At 37.4% G+C, this 18,177-nt stretch overlaps 4 protein-coding genes and 1 pseudogene across 6 annotated transcripts; all 5 read left to right on the top strand.

Moving 5' to 3' along the window:
- The first annotated feature begins 2,442 nt into the window (after positions 1-2,442).
- LOC18051571 (putative Peroxidase 48) lies at positions 2,443-6,083 on the top strand. Its single transcript, XM_024190748.1, has 4 exons — positions 2,443-2,748; positions 3,469-3,666; positions 4,985-5,150; positions 5,262-6,083. Exons 1-4 carry the CDS (start codon positions 2,443-2,445, stop codon positions 5,765-5,767), a joined length of 1,176 nt encoding a protein of 391 aa, XP_024046516.1. The 3' UTR covers positions 5,768-6,083.
- Positions 6,084-6,836: 753 nt separating this feature from the next.
- Positions 6,837-10,814, top strand: LOC18051570 (ATP-dependent zinc metalloprotease FTSH 2, chloroplastic). Of its 2 annotated transcripts, none has more exons than XM_006446771.2 (5): positions 6,837-7,051; positions 7,483-8,667; positions 8,740-9,053; positions 9,981-10,221; positions 10,318-10,814. In XM_006446771.2, the coding sequence occupies exons 2-5, from the start codon at positions 7,483-7,485 to the stop codon at positions 10,660-10,662; spliced, it is 2,085 nt and encodes a 694-aa protein (XP_006446834.1). In that variant the 5' UTR covers positions 6,837-7,051; the 3' UTR covers positions 10,663-10,814. The 2 variants fall into 2 exon arrangements, with proteins under 2 accessions (XP_006446834.1, XP_006446833.1); XM_006446770.2 differs by lacking the exon at positions 6,837-7,051 and adding an exon at positions 7,061-7,148.
- Positions 10,815-10,850: 36 nt separating this feature from the next.
- Positions 10,851-12,927, top strand: LOC18051569 (pentatricopeptide repeat-containing protein At2g41080). Its single transcript, XM_024190386.1, is given in 1 exon segment — positions 10,851-12,927. A coding segment is annotated over 1 exon segment (1,974 nt). The 5' UTR covers positions 10,851-10,921; the 3' UTR covers positions 12,896-12,927.
- Positions 12,928-14,356: 1,429 nt separating this feature from the next.
- LOC18051568 lies at positions 14,357-16,102 on the top strand (annotated as a pseudogene).
- A 1,393-nt stretch (positions 16,103-17,495) lies between these two features.
- On the top strand, positions 17,496-18,176 carry LOC18051567 (ATP-dependent zinc metalloprotease FTSH 2, chloroplastic). 2 transcript variants are annotated; one of them, XM_024190389.1, is made up of 2 exons: positions 17,496-17,626; positions 17,724-18,176. In XM_024190389.1, exon 2 carries the CDS (start codon positions 17,724-17,726, stop codon positions 18,066-18,068), a length of 345 nt encoding a protein of 114 aa, XP_024046157.1. In that variant the 5' UTR covers positions 17,496-17,626; the 3' UTR covers positions 18,069-18,176. The 2 variants fall into 2 exon arrangements, with proteins under 2 accessions (XP_024046157.1, XP_006446830.1); XM_006446767.2 differs by having other exon boundaries at positions 17,721-18,176.
- The last annotated feature ends 1 nt before the right edge of the window (position 18,177 follows it).

Genomic DNA, 18,177 nt, shown 5'->3' with positions numbered 1-18,177 from the left:
TGTGCCCGACTGTCTTAGCTTTGTGAGTTGGCTGATTGGATCATCATATCTTCCGGGACTAAAACGCAATATAAGATCTTTAATAAATCCCTTCCAAGTAATCTTGGGCTTGGAAGTTTCATACTCTTGGAACCAATCCAAAGCTCTTCCCTCTATGTAAATAGAAGCCACATATATTCCATCATCTTCCTCTATGGCATAAAAATGATAGAATCTTTTACATTTGTAAATCCACCCACTTGGATCATCATTGTCGAACCGTGGAAAATCCAATTTAGCATATTTTGTTGAAATGTATTCTCGGTGTCCTTCAGTTCGTTTTATGGAACGTTTTGTGGAATTAGCAGAAGATTCACTTATGTTGTCCCCTATTATGAACAAGGCAAGCTTTTCATACTTGGCAATCACAGTACTCATCATCTGCTTCAGTTCCTTGATGTCAATAGTTGTTATCTCAACTCTTACAAATCAGCGGTGTGTCTATCTAAATTTTTCTTTAACTGTCGAATAGCTCCATCTATGCGCTTAGCCTTTTGTCCTCTAGTCTCATCAGCCATAATCGCCTTCACTCAAGGTAGGATGAACCACTTTGATACTAATAATAAGAATTGGAACATAAACACAAGAAAGTTAAACTAGCTTCCCACTTCTAGGGGGAATTCCTCTAAAATAGAGGCGTATGCTTAAAATAAAATAGAAATTGGTTTGATTGCACCCTGTATATTAAGGGAAGCAGGTTATACTTTAAAAAAAAAGTATTCATTTTTCCTTTCTTTTCAACTCAGTTATATCTAATCTATTTTATACATTTTTTGGCTCGGCTAGGGAGGATAGTCGAGCCATTCCCTTTTATGAGATAAAAAAAGCCAGGCAAACCCAATAAAGAAAAAAAAAGATTCACCGAGCACAAAGAGAGAGAGAGAGGGATTCCCTTTACTTCTAGCAAATATATATAAATAATAAAAAGTTGTTGTAGAGCCAACCTTATTACACATCTTACACAAAATAAAGTCTAAACTATTTCCCTAACAAACTTATCTCAACAGCTCATCCTTATCTTGCCACTTTCTCTATTGAATTTTGTCCCCAAAACTCATCCTTATCTTGCCACTTTTATCATAATTATACATAAGTACTAATTTATTTTCCTTTTTGTTTGATTATTGTTTATGAATTAATGCTGGTGGTGTGAATTCAATGCCTTCGTTTTTTATAAGGCTTTTTCCTATCTGCCTACGGGAAGCAACAATATTAGCTTATTGGGTATAGTAACTTATCTTATATATAAACACAATTAACTTCCTTTTACTAGCCAATATAGGATAAAAAAAAATAGTCGGTTTCACTAATCAGTCTGCCACTCTACCTCTCTGAGATGGCTCCCACTAAATATGGATGAGCCTTGAACCATGATCCTTGCCCTTGTCATTACCATCGGTTCAATTTTCCTCCCGGACACACTAAATTCAATGATTGAACTTGGCCAGCACGATGAAGGCAGTGAGAAACTTAGAAAGTTCACGGTGTTAATGATGATGTTGATGAAGAATTTAATGATCATGATCTTGTTGCAGCTAGTGAAGCACCTTTACACTCCAATTTTGTTCCATGCATTTGGTTTCGGTAACAAGGCTTCCCTTGTGTCTGCTGCAATAATCGATATTGTTAATGTTGTTGCAACATTGGGGAAGAAGATCATCTCTTTTCCTTGGAGGTGGTGCTCTAATGTTAATATGCCAGGCTTTTGTTGCTGCTTGCATTGGTTATAAATTTGGAGTTGATGGGAATCTTAGTATGCCTTTCTGGTAGTAATTTCCATCTGCATATACGTTGCCAGATTTGCCTGGTCTTGGGGTCCTCTTGGATGGTTGATACTTGGTGCCTGGTGATATTTTCCCACTCGAAATCTGAGCAGCAACACCAAGTGTGAATGTTTATGTGGACATGGCATCTGCATTCTTAGTTGCACAAGTGTTCTTAAACATGCTATATTGACAATCTTTCTAACATATTTAGGACAAAATCTAGCCAAATATACCAAACATGAAAACATTGATAAATTAGTTTGTTAACATTAGAAAACTTTTCACCTAAGGCTGTGATTATAGTGAAACAAGGATTTATTTCCTTGAAAAGACGAAAGGTACTTTTTATTTCAGCCATTTAACGAGAGGTAAGGACCTATTTATTATTTAATATAAATACTTATAAATATGTCACAAATAATAAAATGTCAAACTATAGGGGTACAGATGTTATTAACCGGAACCAACTTTTCGGTTTGGAGAACTAACGACAGCTGCTAATTTTCCCGCTCATTCTTGTCTTGGCTCCCACCCTATAAAACCCTCGATCATAACCCATTCTCACGCTCTCCTGAATCCCAAACACAGAAAGAAAATAAAAGAAAAAAAAAATAATCATCGATTGAAAGAAGAAATGATGGGTAGGTGGGTTTATGTTGTTCTTGTAATCTCTTTGATTCTGTCATTGAGAAACCCAAAGAGATTCGATACACAAACAATAACAGATGATGAGTTAACTCATCCAAGTTTATCCATTTTCCTTCAAAGATCCCATTTCAATATAAGTCAAGGTCATGAACTTCGTCTTGAGTATGATTACTATAGAGACAAATGTCCTGATGCTGAAAAGATAGTGAGGTCAAAAATGGCCCAACTTTACTCGCAGGATAAACAAGTTCCCGCAAATTTGTTGCGCCTATTCTTCCACGACTGCTTCATCATGGTATATCATTTTAATCTTTTGGTCACAATTCTTGGGTTTCTGTAGCTTTCTCTCCAATGGCTTCTGTTCTTTTGCACTAAGTTGCTTTGCCGCTTCTTTTTCCGTATTCTTGTAAGGATTTTCTTCTCTTTGATCCTTTCTAATGATCTTCCTTTTCTAATCTTTTGCCTTTAGTAGTTCTTTATGAGTATTAATTTCATCCCACTTGATCTTTTCTGGGTTTTTTCGTTTCCATGACTGCTCCATCATGGTGTATTCTTATCTTTTTCGATTCTTGGATTGATGTCAATTTATTTCCAATGGGTTCTGTTCTATTGATCATATTTTTGCTTTTCTCCCTTTTTTTTTTTTTTTTTAATTCTTGTTGGCTTTTGTTCTGGGTTCTTGAAAGGGTTCTGTTCCCTTTGGTCTGCTGTAATGTGCTTCTTTTTCCTTTTTCAATTTCTATAAATGAGCATTAAGTTTTCGATTCGAAATATTTTCCTAATTTCAGGTGGGTTTGTTCTTTTCTTATTGCTGAAATGGTTGATTACCATAATATTCTTTATAGTTTTTATTTGGTTGGGTTTCATCTTTTCTCAATTTCATGATGTTAGGCCTGAACAGACGTATTCATTGGTAAATTTTGCCTTCCATTTTGATTTTTTTAGTCCTGAACTTTTGTTAGCTCATGATTTTGCTGTTAATTGTTTGTGTCGTTCTGGTGTTTCTTTGAACCAGGGCTGTGATGCTTCGGTGTTCTTAGATGATAGCAACGGCAATGAGAGCCATCCAATAGAGAGGCAGGCGATTCCCAGCCAAACTCTCAAGGGCTTTGACAAAATTAATCTGATCAAGGAAGAGCTTGAAGAGGCTTGTCCAGGGATGGTTTCGTGTGCCGACGCACTAGCTCTTGCCACCAGAGATGGCATCCTTTTGGTAAGCTTTAATTCTCAGCTATTACTTTGTGTCTGTTCCCCATCTCTCCCCCCCACCCCCCTTCCGCTTTTTTCCTCCTCTAATTGGGGGGGGGGGGGGGAAGGGGGTGGGGGGGAATACAACCTGAAGATGCCTAAAAACATGTTGTTTGAATACTCCGTGGTTATGAACCCCGAACAGTGAAAGAGATTTTATAGCTTGCTTTTGGGTAGAATTTTTCTGTATACTTGGAAAGTTCTGGCAGTGACCTTTCCATTTCTTTGTGGAAGGATAATTAGTAATTCAAGAAGATGAATGCTCTCACGACATACTTTATATGTCTCTTTTATGTCTTTGCTAAGGGTTTGGGACAACTCTGAAAACTGAAATCAGTAACTTAAATATTATTAAGGTATCTCAACTTTGGTATGGTCTTATTAGACAATTTAGAAAATTTTTAAGAATTCAATTATTGGTATCTGGTTCAACTAGGCGCTAGCTGCTGTGATTGTTATGCTGCAGCTGCTGCTTTTAAATTTGCTGTTTACTATAATTGAAATGAAAAAACATTTGGTTCAACTTACACTTGTCGAATCCAAAAGGGGAAAACCTTTAAACTATTTTGAAGTACCGATTCTTCTTTATGTTGAACGATATTAATGGATTCTGTTGGACTAAATACCGTAGAAAATTTAAGCATATGCTAGACTTGATGTGGATCTGATGGGGCAATATCAGGACTCATAGGTTGATATGGCTATCAAGTGCTATAGGATCAGCATAACTTTTCCAGTGTGACTCTTACTTATTGCTGAACTTTTAACAGAAGTAGGCTTCAAAACTGAAAAATATCATTATTACATAATATATGAAAACTCTTTGGAGATATCTATTGTGTTATTTTTCTTCAACTTCACTGGGTACTATCCTTTTAATTACTTGCAAATCACTTGATGTCCTATGATTCTGTTATTTGCAGGTTTCTTTCTTAAAATTCTTGTAATTTATTCTTCTCTCTCTCAATCTGTCTCACCCTTTTTCTTCAGCTGATTACAGCTCATATGATTCCATCGGCATGGTTTCTGACCTTAGAATCAAATTCATCTCTGCCAAATGATTGAATAGTCGGTTAATTCTTTTGTTTTGAAAATTTTGAAAAAAGACTATATACATTTTCTTTCTTTTTACCTGTTAGTAAGGTTTCCCTCAGTTTTTCTTGGTTATGTTGTCCTTTTTAAGTTTCATATTTCTCTTGATACCTATTTATGCTATTGGGTTAGCATATGCTTATTTTTCATTGTTATTTAAGCACTCCAATGTTTGTGCAATGAAAGAACAGGCTGGTGGCCCATACTATCCAGTATTTACGGGCAGAAGAGACAGCATTAAATCGTACTTTCAGGAAGCTACTGCTGAGATACCAGGACCTGATGATGATCTTAACAAGATTCTTCACCTGTTCTCGCTCAGAGGTTTCAGTCCAAGAGAAACAGTCAGTCTAATAGGTACTCTTTCTATGCTTCTTCCTCCATCTCTTGTGTATCATAAAGTAAATTAATGCTAAAACATTCGAATTAGAATCATAATTTGAATTTGATATTTTTTGTTATCTGAAGGGGCTCATAACATTGGAAAAATCAGTTGTCAATTCATTAGAAACCGCCTCTATGACTTTTTGGGGACAGGTCAGCCAGATCCTACCATGTCTGATGATTTTTTAGTTGAAATGAGGGTTCTTTGTGGGGATGGCAACCAAACTAGTCTTCATGGCTCTCCTGCTCCTGCTTCTGCGCCTGCTCCAATGAGATCTAGTGGAATGCGTGAGTCAACTCTAGGAATGAATTACTATCAGAGATTATCAACTTCCATCTCATCTGGGGCAGGTTTTGACGCACATTACTATCAGAATTTGCTGAGAGGGAGAGGACTTCTCCATGCTGATCAGCAATTGATGGCTGAGGAGAAGACTGCAAAGCTGGTCTGGGCATATGCATCAGACTGTGGAACAGCCTACAGAACAGACTTTGCCAGGGTTATGTTGAAGATGTCAAACCTTGGTGTCTTGTCCGGATCCCAAGGTCAGGTCCGATCAAACTGCTCCTTGTCACTTAACAGCTCTTAAACCATCAAAGCCTTGCCCCTGCATGGCTGCGTACTCTGAGGCTTTTTTGCTTTTTGATTAGCTGAATTCACTACTGACAGGGAAGTTCATATCCGGGTAACCATCTAATGACTGTGCTGTATATTGCTACTTGTATCATGCTTTACAGAGGAACAATTGCCATCAACTTTCAAAGAATTCGGATTTTCTGGTAGTAGTGACTTGAGAGTGTTACAAATACATAAATAAGCCGATATGTCATAAACACATAACCAACCTTGGAAGAGGCCAAGTTGAATGGTCTGTCTTGAGCAATCACTTTGTCTTCATCTTTGTTTGCCCCTTTTTCACTGTTTTGCATTCCTGTTATTTATTTTTATTCATCGCTAAGGGTAGATATGAATTTTTCTTTTTTTCTTTTTTAAATATAAGCACGAGATATATATAATGCAGTTTATAAAAGCCTACCTCAATTCAAAAATTAGTGTAAGAGTTGAGGATTATCTAAGTTTTATATACTTTACATAGGTTTAATACCCAGTTGATTTAGGATATTTTTCCTAATACTATTAGGATGCATGCTGGCAAGTAGCTCTCATTTTGGCCAATAAATGTCCACCTAGGCATTTATGGTTTTGTAAATCTATTTACCTCTCTTAGAGAAACTAAAAAGAGATTGACACGGGCAAATATATTCTAAATTGATTAGAAACATTTTTAAGTAATCTAACAAAATTAGATTTTACAATTCTTTTGGTTTTGGGCACGAATCAGGTTTCCTTCCATTATTTGACTACCAGTATTTTGTGCCTGCTTATTCTCAAAATATCGAGGTACTTGTCAGGGTATTTCTGTAATCAGACCTTACCAGAAACAAAAAATAAGCATGCCAATTTTCTGGTAGCCCTTATTGGATGGAATGGATTGAATCCAATTCAAGTACGACAGTTCCCAGAGAAAAATTGGCACCGGCAACAAGGCCATGAGCGTGCTATATTGACAGCCTCTCTATTCTTTTACCTGAAACTTGGGTTGGGTCACAATCAATAGTTCAAAGATCATCGCACGTGCGGCACGTATGCCATACAATCCCGTGTCAAAATTCACTCACGTCACGCAAAAAAGATCTTAGAAGCAAAAACAAAACAAGCGAAACAAAGAAAAATCAGAACATGTAAATTCATATGATTCATTAGAAGAGCGCCACGTATTTGGTTACAAAACCACATCCACTCCCTCTAAAAACTTCACACAAGTTCCTTCACTGGCCTTCAAATTCTGTTCCAAACAATTCTTTCTTTCAAGGTACCCGCTTCTGCTATATTTACCCTTTTGTTTTAGTCATCAAATTAGTTCTTTTGATTGACACTATTATTTATTTGATTCTCTTGATTCATCACAAGTAAGAATTTCATTGATTTGACATATGATTATAAATTTTATGCATTAGTAAGTGGTTCTGCTACAATCGTGAACGTGACCCAGATGGGTAATTTAAAAACTGCTTCATGTGAAGTTTCAAGTCTCTCATGCTTCTTATAATCGCTGTCATTCCTTTCCATTCCTTGTTTTAGCAGAAGAAGTTGAATTAAATGAATCAGCTGTAGTTTTATTCTATTGTTGATTTCTTGGGGGATGTGTTTTGATTTCTGAATGTGATGTTTGTCTTAAATTTTATTTTTTTTTGGATTTTCCGTATTTTAGTTCCTGCTAATGGGCTTGCTTTGTTTCTGCAGATGGCAGCTTCATCAGCTTGCCTTGTAGGGAATATTTTGATAACACAAAAAACTAAAACAAATTTGAGCAAGGACTTCCATGGTAGGCATCTTCTGTTTAACTCGAGTTTTCGATCATTGGAAAAGAAGCCAAAAGTAGCCGTTGTAAAGGCATCTTTGAGCGAGAAGCAGCATGAAGGAAGAAGAGGGTTTCTTAAGAAGCTGCTTGGAAATGTTGGAGTTGGTACTGCTTTGTTGGGGAGTGGGAAAGCCTATGCCGATGAACAGGGGGTTTCTTCCTCGAGGATGTCTTACTCTAGGTTCTTGGAGTATCTTGATAAGGACAGGGTGAAGAAGGTTGATTTGTTTGAGAATGGTACCATAGCTATTGTGGAGGCTATTTCCCCTGAGTTGGGTAACCGGGTGCAACGAGTTCGCGTTCAACTTCCAGGTCTAAGTCAGGAGCTTCTCCAGAAATTCAGGGAGAAGAACATTGATTTTGCTGCCCATAATGCTCAAGAGGACTCAGGATCATTGTTGTTTAACTTGATTGGGAATCTGGCTTTCCCACTTATCTTAATTGGAGGGCTGTTCCTTCTCTCAAGGCGTTCATCTGGTGGAATGGGCGGTCCTGGTGGGCCTGGTTTCCCCCTTGCCTTTGGTCAGTCCAAAGCTAAATTCCAGATGGAACCAAATACTGGTGTGACATTTGATGATGTTGCCGGAGTTGATGAGGCAAAACAAGATTTCATGGAAGTGGTGGAGTTCCTTAAGAAGCCTGAGAGATTTACTGCTATTGGAGCTCGTATTCCAAAGGGTGTTCTTCTCGTTGGTCCTCCAGGAACTGGGAAGACTCTTCTTGCCAAGGCAATTGCTGGTGAAGCCGGTGTTCCATTTTTCTCCATATCAGGTTCTGAGTTTGTTGAGATGTTTGTTGGTGTTGGTGCATCTAGAGTCCGAGATCTTTTCAAGAAGGCCAAAGAGAATGCTCCTTGCATTGTATTTGTGGATGAAATTGATGCCGTTGGAAGACAAAGAGGAACTGGAATTGGAGGAGGGAATGATGAAAGAGAGCAGACCCTTAACCAGCTTTTGACAGAAATGGATGGTTTTGAGGGTAATACTGGTATCATTGTGATTGCTGCAACTAACAGGGCGGACATTCTTGATTCTGCCTTATTGAGGCCTGGACGTTTTGATAGACAGGTAAAACATGTCAGCTTATCCTTAATGCTCTGGTTTCTTAAAACACATTCTCAATATAAAGATCCATTGTAGGTTACTGTTGATGTTCCTGACATTCGAGGAAGAACAGAGATATTAAAGGTTCACGGTAGCAACAAGAAGTTTGATGCAGATGTGTCTCTTGATGTGATAGCCATGAGAACACCTGGGTTCAGTGGTGCTGACCTTGCAAACCTCTTAAATGAGGCTGCTATATTGGCTGGACGACGTGGGAAAGCTGCTATTTCATCTAAAGAGATTGATGATTCGATTGATAGGATTGTGGCTGGAATGGAAGGAACTGTCATGACAGATGGGAAGAGTAAAAGTCTTGTTGCATACCATGAAGTTGGCCACGCAATATGCGGGTAAGTAGGATTATTTTTATTTATTTGTCTTTTATGAAATTTATCAGATGAATTATAATAAGGCCTTTGATTAATCTTCAGTTTAAGCCGATCCATAGTTTTAGCCTGCGGAAGTTTTATGCTATTATGTTAGATATAATGGTATATAATTGATGGAAATCATCTCAATGAACTTACCATTTGGCACAACTAAGGTGCCTTGATTGTGTTATTTATGTGATAGTGGTTAGTTAAATTGGTGGTCAATGAATTTTTTGAATCTCTAAGGAAGAGTCTAAAAATTATATTTTCTACTAAACCTGACTATAGTTAATAGTATGAAACTTGTATAAATATGAGATAAAGTTTTCCAATTAAAATATGATTTTGGTTACTGCTTGGTGGAAGTTTTGGATGGTAGACTAGCAAATCCTTTACTTTGATAAGAAGTTTTGGATGGTTGGTTACAGAACCTTTGCTTTGATGAAGGTAGCATCTAGCCTGAATTCCTGGTCAAACATACAAAAAACTGCCAGTTAGGCTGAAAAGCATTGTCATGATACCAATGGGAGTACATGTTCATGTTTAAAAGTTTGCGCTTGCATCATACATACAATGCAGTAAGTTGAAGCTAGACTATGTACTACTTTTAGAGTCGTCTTATAAGAATCTGGGTAGATTTGCTAATGCAGCATTCTTGTTTTGACAAGCACTCTTTGTAAGCACAGTAAAGTTTGCTACAGGAATGTAAGCAGGACTTTACGAGCAATCCATCAATCTCCTCGTACCCTTCTCCATTCCTCTGTTTTCATCTATAATCGATTTTTTTTCTTCCGTCTGTTCTTCTTTTCCTGAGGTTCATCTTTTAGGCTTTGTTAGATGTCTGTTTTGCTACTATCTAGTTGTTTTAAGAACTTATGGAATTGTTTTACTTTCTTTTGGTTCCAGAACTTTGACTCCAGGACACGATCCCGTTCAAAAAGTCACCCTTGTTCCACGTGGTCAGGCAAGAGGTCTTACCTGGTTCATCCCTTCAGATGACCCCACCTTGATATCGAAGCAGCAGCTCTTTGCAAGAATTGTTGGTGGACTCGGTGGTAGAGCTGCTGAGGAAGTGATTTTTGGAGAGCCTGAAGTGACAACAGGAGCAGCTGGTGATTTGCAGCAGATCACTGGTTTGGCCAAACAGGTAATTTAATAATCCTATTTTTGCCTTCTCCTTCAATTATTCCTCCAACAATTTTCAATAAAATTTAGGCACATTATTTTTTTTTTCTTTTTGCAGATGGTAACCACATTTGGAATGTCTGAAATTGGCCCATGGTCGCTCATGGACGGATCACAGAGTGGTGATGTCATCATGAGAATGATGGCAAGGAACTCAATGTCTGAGAAGCTTGCTGAAGACATTGATGCTGCAGTCAAGAGACTATCAGACCGTGCCTATGAGATTGCGTTGAGCCAAATAAGGAACAACCGTGAAGCCATTGACAAGATCGTGGAAGTTCTTCTTGAGAAGGAAACAATGTCAGGGGATGAATTCCGGGCAATCCTCTCAGAGTTTGTCGAAATCCCAGCTGAAAATAGGGTCCCTCCAGCTGTTCCAGCACCATTATCTGTATCTGTTTGAGTGGCATTAATATTATCCATACTTGAAATTTCAGCCACTCTTTGAACGCATACACTTGAATGTATAATACTCTGTATTCTTGATCAAATGTAAGTAGGATTGTACACTAACTCAAAAAGTCATGATTGAGTAAATTTCTAAAGTTTTGCTCCTGATTTTTGAAGCATAAAATCTCAGCGTTATCCACAGGTGCAGACTAATTATCGTTATAAGTTTCGGAATCATACGAAATCAGCTCAACTTAAAAACAGTATCAGTCATGTCTTGCCTTCGTTTTTTCTCCAAGACTGCCACGGAAGTAGTCGCAAATTTCATTGACTCAACAGAAGAATTTATCAACTTATGCTCAAAAGGACACATAAAGGAAGCCTTCAACAGATTCAAATCTGAAATATGGTCAGACCCAACTCTCTTCTCTCATCTAATCCAATGGTGCACGCTCAAAAAATCACTTTCATGTTCAAAACAGCTTCACTCTTTGATCGTCACATCTGGGTGTTCCTCAAACAGTTTCATTTGCAATCACTTGCTCAACATGTACTCAAAAATTGGGCAATTACAAACAGCTGTTACTCTGTTTGGTCTCATGCCGAGGAGAAATATCATGTCTTGTAACATTATGATCAATGCGTATGTGCAGAGCGGTGATTTGGAGCGTGCACGGAAAGTGTTTGATGGGATGACTAAGAGAAATATTGCAACCTGGAATGCGATGGTCGCGGGATTGGTTCAGTTTGAGTTTAATGAGGAGGGTTTAAGTTTACTAAGTGAAATGCATCAAGTTGGTTTTTTGCCTGATGAGTTTACTTTAGGTAGTGTTTTGAGGGGGTGTGCTGGTTTGAGAGGGTTAGATGCTGGGAGGCAAATTCATTGTTACGTGAACGAAAGGGTGGGTTTGAGCTGGATTTTGGTTGTTGGGAGTTCATTGGGCTCATATGTATATGAAAAGTGGAAGCTTGGGTAGAAGGAGAGAAGGGTGATTAGATTGAATGCCCTATCCCGCAATGTGATTGGTTGGAACACACTCATTGCCGGAAAAGCTCAAAATGGGCTTGCTGAGGATGTTTTGGATCAATATAATTTGATGAGAATGGTAGGATTTAGGCCTGACAAGATTACCTTTGTGAGCGTGATTAGTTCATGTTCAGAATTGGCAACATTAGGTCAAGGTCAGCAGATTCATGCTGAAGTGGTAAAAGCTGGGGCTAGTTTGGATGTTGGGGTGATTAGTTCGTTAATAAGCATGTATTCAAGGTGCGGTTGTTTGGATGATTCAATGAAAGCCTTTCTGGAATGTGAATATTCGGATGTTGTTTTGTGGAGCTCGATGATTGCTGCTTATGGATTTCATGGAAAAGGAGAAGAAGCTATTAATTTGTTTGAGCAGATGGAGCAGAAAGAATTCGAGGCAAATGATGTTACTTTTGTGAGCTTGCTGTATGCTTGCAGTCATTGTGGTCTGAAGGAAAAAGGGATGGAATTCTTTGATTTGATGGTAAAGAAGTATGGTCTGAAGCCTAGATTAGAACATTATACATGTGTGGTTGACCTACTTGGCCGTTGTGGTTGTTTAGATGAAGCAGAGGCTCTGATAAGAAACATGCCTGTCAAAGCCGATACTATTATATGGAAAACTTTGTTATCTGCATGTAAAATCCATAAGAGTACTGATATGGCTGGAAGAATCGCTGAAGAAGTTCTTAAGCTTAATCCTCAGGATGCGGCTCCTTATGTGTTGCTTTCTAACATTCATGCTTCTGCTAAGAGGTGGCAGGGTGTTTCTGAGTTGAGGGAAGCCATGAGGGAGAGGAATGTGAAGAAGGAACCAGGTGTAAGCTGGTTAGAAATAAAGAATCAAGTTCATCAGTTTACCATGGGTGACAAATCTCATCCAAGTTCGATGGAGATTGATTTGTATTTGGAAGAACTAGCATCAGAGATGAAGCTACGGGGCTATGTCCCTGATACGGGCGCTGATATGCATGACATGGACAATGAGGAAAAGGAATATAATTTGAAACACCATAGCGAAAAGCTTGCAATTGCGCTTGCTCTGATGAACACACCCGCGGGTGTACCAATAAGGGTGATGAAGAACTTGCGCGTCTGCAGTGATTGCCATGTTGCCATTAAGTACATTTCGGAAATTAAAAACAGAGAAATTATTGTTCGAGATTCCAGTAGATTTCATCATTTCAGAAACGGGAAATGTTCTTGTGGAGATTACTGGTGAGAAGATGACTCATTGCTCTCATAGTTGTAAGCTCTACCGACAAAGATTGGTTTTGTAAACTTTATATCAAAAAGGAAATAAAAGAATATTCATACTTCTTTGATTACCAATTTCAAGCTGAATTAGGAAAAGTCCTTTTCTTTTCATTTTTATGTTTTTTCCATATCCAGAAAATTGATTAAGAAATGTTCTGAATTATTAAATTTAGTCAACTATAAGAATCGGGTTTAGACCAGTTCTATTAAACCGCAGTCTGGATGTTTCAACTCATTTAGAGCGGTTTAAGCATTTTTTTAAATAATAGTTTGACTCAAATAATAATTAATTTAGACTATGCCCAAAAGCAGTGAAGACAATAAGGCTGTAGGTTGTCTTCAATCTTAAATGTGACCTGTTAGGCCAAGCACATGTAAGAAAGTCTGATATGACTTTCAGTTGCTTTCTATTTTTTACTTTTTTATATTTGCTCTTGTGGAAGTCATAAAGGCTTCGTCAAAGACGTGTTGGACAATAAGTATAACTGGCAATCACTGCTCTTCCAAGAAAGAGTAGCCCTAGAGAGACAGAAGCACGAGAGAATTTTGCTCTCTCTATCTTTTTTTTATATTATTTTTCTTGTGTTTTTCTACACTAAATATTTTTATCTAGGAAAGAGTAGTGCTAAAGAGAAAGAAATAATCATGAAATGATACAAATTTTATATTTAGAGAAAAACGAGAGAATTTTGCTCTCTCTCTCTCTCTCTACCCCTATCTTCATTGTTTCTCTCGTCTTTCTCTTGGATTTTTCTACACCAACCATTTTCCTCTAAGAAAGAGTAGTGCTAGGGAGAAAGAAATAATCATGAAATGATACAAATTTTATATTTACTAAGTCTTCCATTAAATTAAATGTAACTTAAAAGATTGTCTAATTAGTATTCTCTGATTGTATGAATTCTTAAGATGATATGCATATATTATGTACATTATTTAATGTGTGATTTTGTTCGTGTGAGATATTAATACGCGAACACGTCGTTTGCGTATTAAATTTAGTATTTAAGCACCATCATTCACTAATTATTGTGTGTTCATCGCACGCACACGCGGAAGATGCGTCGATGCATACTATTAGGAGACAATTGTGTTAGATTGACTCAAATGTTTTACCGCCACAAACTTTGTGTTACACTTCATAATATATGTTAAATCGAGTAACGTTACACCTTTGCAAGTTTTGTGTTATGCTTCACAAAATTGTCATTCTAATTCCATGTGATATTTCTCAACATTTTTATCACATGTCGTACAACGAAAAAAAAATAAAATTCATAGCAAAGTTGGAGCCGAAAGAAGATAGTGATACATGAATATACTTTACCATGAATCATCAAATAGAGACGAATGCCGTTTATGTAGCTTGCTTGACTTAAAAAGTCTTCGTGACCCTTTTTTCTCTTCATCTGCCTTCTCCCTCACCTAATTCCAAACACACAGATCATGGCTAGCTGCAGCCTCCGCTGCTTGTTTCCCATTCTCTCCGTTCTTATTAGCTTACACATCATCCCAACTTCAGCTGCAACAACGGGAAATTGGAAATCCTCAGCAGAAAAGATATCACTAAGTCCACCAAATCCCTCCATCACTCCAAACGGAACATTAACACCAGAAGGAAATGCACCACCACCTGTAACGGGCATAGCACCAACAGAAGAGAACATGCCAAAATCACCCAAAAAAAGAGGAACAAAATTGGTGGCGGTCATCACTCCAACAAACGAAACATCAACACCAAAAGGAACTGCACCCTACATCACTCCAACAAACGGAACATCAACACCAGAAGGAACTGCACCCTACATCACTCCAACAAACGGAACATCAACACCAGAAGGAACTGCACCCTACATCACTCCAACAAACGGAACATCAACACCAGAAGGAAACGCACCACCACCTGTAACGGGCATAGCACCAACAGAAGAAAACATGCCAAAATCACTGAAAAAAGAGGAACAAAATTGGTGGCGGTAATAGCAGGATCAACTAGTGGTGGGCTTCTGATTATCTGTATTGTAATTGTGTTGTATATTGTGAAAGTTCGGAAGAACGTAGAGGATGAGGAACACTTGGAAGATGACATGAAACAAGTTCCTGGATTACCTGTGAGGTTTTCATATGAAGATCTACAAATTGCGACAGAAGATTTTAAAGAGAGACTTGGAGGAGGGGGGTTTGGAACTGTGTTCAAGGGAGTATTAAAAGACGGCAGTAAAATTGCTGTAAAGCGTCTGGATAGAATGGAGCAGGGGATGAGGGAGTTCGTAGCAGAAGTTGAGACCATCGGTAGCTTGCATCATTTCAATCTTGTGAGATTGATTGGCTTTTGCGTAGAGAAATCCTGCAGGCTTCTTGTTTATGAGTACATGAGCAATGGCTCCTTGGAAAAATGGATTTTTGTTAGAGATCCGAGACCTTGTCTTGACTGCCAAACTAGGAAGAAAATAACACTTGATGTAGCCAAAGGATTGACTTATCTTCATGAAGATTGCCGGAGAAGAGTGGCACATCTTGATATAAAGCCACAAAATATTCTCTTGGATGAAAATTTCAATGCCAAGGTTTCTGATTTTGGGTTGGCTCAGCTAATCGAGAGAGACGAGAGCCTAGTGCAGGCAACAATGAGAGGAACTCCAGGATACATTGCTCCGGAATGGAGGAAATCAAAAATCAGTGTCAAAGTTGACATATATAGCTTTGGAATTGTACTTCTTGAAGTGGTCAGTGCTCGGAGAAACTTAGATCGTTCGCGATCAGAATCTAGCTGCCATCTCCTCAGACTGCTGCAGGAGAAGGCCAAGGAGGACAGACTGTTTGACATCGTGGAAAGTTTCGGCGAAGAGGTGGAAAATCATAGGGATGAAATGATAAGAATGATTAAGATTGGAGCCTGGTGTTTGCAGAATGATCCCGAAAAAAGGCCGTCAATGTCAACCGTGGTGAAGGTGTTGGAAGGAGTAATGGAAGTAGATGCAAACATCAATTACAAATTTGCACAAGCAATGCCATATGTTTCCATTGTCAATAGTGTTCATGTCTCCTCCAGGCCAACAGAATCTGTTCTTTCTAATCCTAGATGAACATTCATTTTCAGCCACATTCATCATTGGGATTTGAGTGCAGGCCAAATTCATTAATGAGTATGAGATCCACTGTTTTGTGTTCATGAGATTTGATTTTTAAGCTTGTTTTGAGTTCTGTTAATTGTACATTGTGCCATTTTTCTCCTTTGGCATTTCAGTGTAGTATGCCTGATATGCTTCATTTTTTTTCCCCCTCACTATCTGTTAGAATTGTAATGGAGAAAAAGAACCTGTATTTTATATTTGTCACTTGAGCTAAGGATTCAAGCTTACTCATCACTTCAGCTGTGCAATAAATATTACATTTAGCTTTGATATTGCAAGCAGAAGCAGAGAAACAAGGAAAGGAAAAACTGGTAGTAGCAATAGGCAATTAAATTTATAGGAACAAACTTGGACAGAAGAGAAAGAGTCAAAAAGGAACTAAAATGAATCCAGAAGAAAGAAAATATGCAAAACAGTTTCATGTTTGTAGGAGGAATAAACATTAATACTTTGCTGCCAAAACAAGACACTCTGCGCAATTAACATCCTTTACTTGTTGACAAATTATTTCTAATCTCTATGTAAATGTCATTAATAAACGGATGTGCATATGCGAGGGTGAAATTGACTTTGCATTCAGATTTCTCAAAAATTATAATACAAAATTTAGGGGATCTTGATAACTATTTTCTCAAATTTTAGGAAGTATAACTATTCTTTTCCTTAAAATTCGAAGAGAAAAAAAAAATTATTTTTCAACCCCAAATATTCATCTACTAATTTTTTTAGGGCATTATAAGTGCCTGTTTAATATGACTTATCTAATGACCACAACCAAGTGCTTATTTAATCTCATAACTCTTATCATAATTTTTATTGTTATTTGGTTTTTTTTTAGAGCTTTTAGAGCTTAAATAAATTATTTTTTCTCTACTAGTAAAAGCCCAAATTTTGGGTTTTTGGGAATAGAGGTTGAAAAGTTTTTTTTTAAATGTTAAAATATTCAAAATATTTTTTTTATTTATTTGATAATATTATTTTATTTTTTCATAAGATAACTTAAAAAAATTGCCTATTAAAATAATTTCATAAATTTTTAATAAAAACTCTTATTGACTATGAAACAATTAAAATTTTTTAGATGAAAGCTTCATTTGTAAAAGCTCTATTACCAAAAACTCTGCTTAAATAAACTCTATTTGAAAAACTGTACCAAATAGAGTCTAAATCATTGATTCTCCGTTAAAAAAAGAAACAAAAAGAAAATAATTTTTATGTAATGTCCTTTTAATTTATTGAAAGATAAAATTGTAATTTAAAAGTCAGTTAACTGTGGAAATAAGACTGTAACAAGATATTTATCAAGCAAATAAATGAACAATTAGGATAAAAGAAAGAGAGATTTTACTTTACCACTACATGGATACAAAAGTATATTACCAGAGTGAAGGAGGAAAAAAAATCCATATCAAAATTAATTATAAAGATTTGCAGAGATGTGTTGAAAAAGAAAGTGGATCAATATACAAGTGGTGGGAGTTACTTTTCGGTATTATTTAGAAGGCTCTTGCTAGATTCTTGATCTTGCCAACCCAAATCCAAATCACTTCTTGGCCAAACAGGTAATTTAATAATCCTGTTTTTGCCTTCTCCGTCAATTATTCCTCCAACAATTTTCAATAAAATTTAGGCATTTTTTTTTTTTCTTTTTTTCAGCAGATGGTAACCACATTTGGAATGTCTGAAATTGGCCCATGGTCCCTCGTGCACGGATCACAGAGTGGTGATGTCATCATGAGAATGATGGCAAGGAACTCAATGTCTGAGAAGCTTGCTGAAGACATCGATGCCGCAGTCAAGAGACTATCAGACCGTGCTTATGAGATTGCGTTGAGCCAAATAAGGAACAACCGTGAAGCCATTGACAAGATCGTGGAAGTTGTTCTTGAGAAGGAAACGATGTCAGGGGATGACTTCCGGGCAATCCTCTCAGAGTTTGTCGAAATCCCAGCTGAAAATAGGGTTGCTCCAGCTGTTCCAGCACCATTATCTGTATCTGCTTGAGTGGCATTAATATTGTCCATACTTGAAATTTCAGCCACTCTGAACGCACACACTTGAATGTATAATACTTTGTATTCTTGATCAAATGTAAGCAGGATTGTACACTAAG

The sequence above is a fragment of the Citrus clementina genome, unplaced genomic scaffold, assembly GCF_000493195.1.
Source record: "Citrus clementina cultivar Clemenules unplaced genomic scaffold, Citrus_clementina_v1.0 scaffold_2, whole genome shotgun sequence".
Lineage (NCBI taxonomy): Eukaryota > Viridiplantae > Streptophyta > Magnoliopsida > Sapindales > Rutaceae > Citrus > Citrus x clementina.
This window is presented reverse-complemented; position numbering and strand designations above follow the sequence as displayed.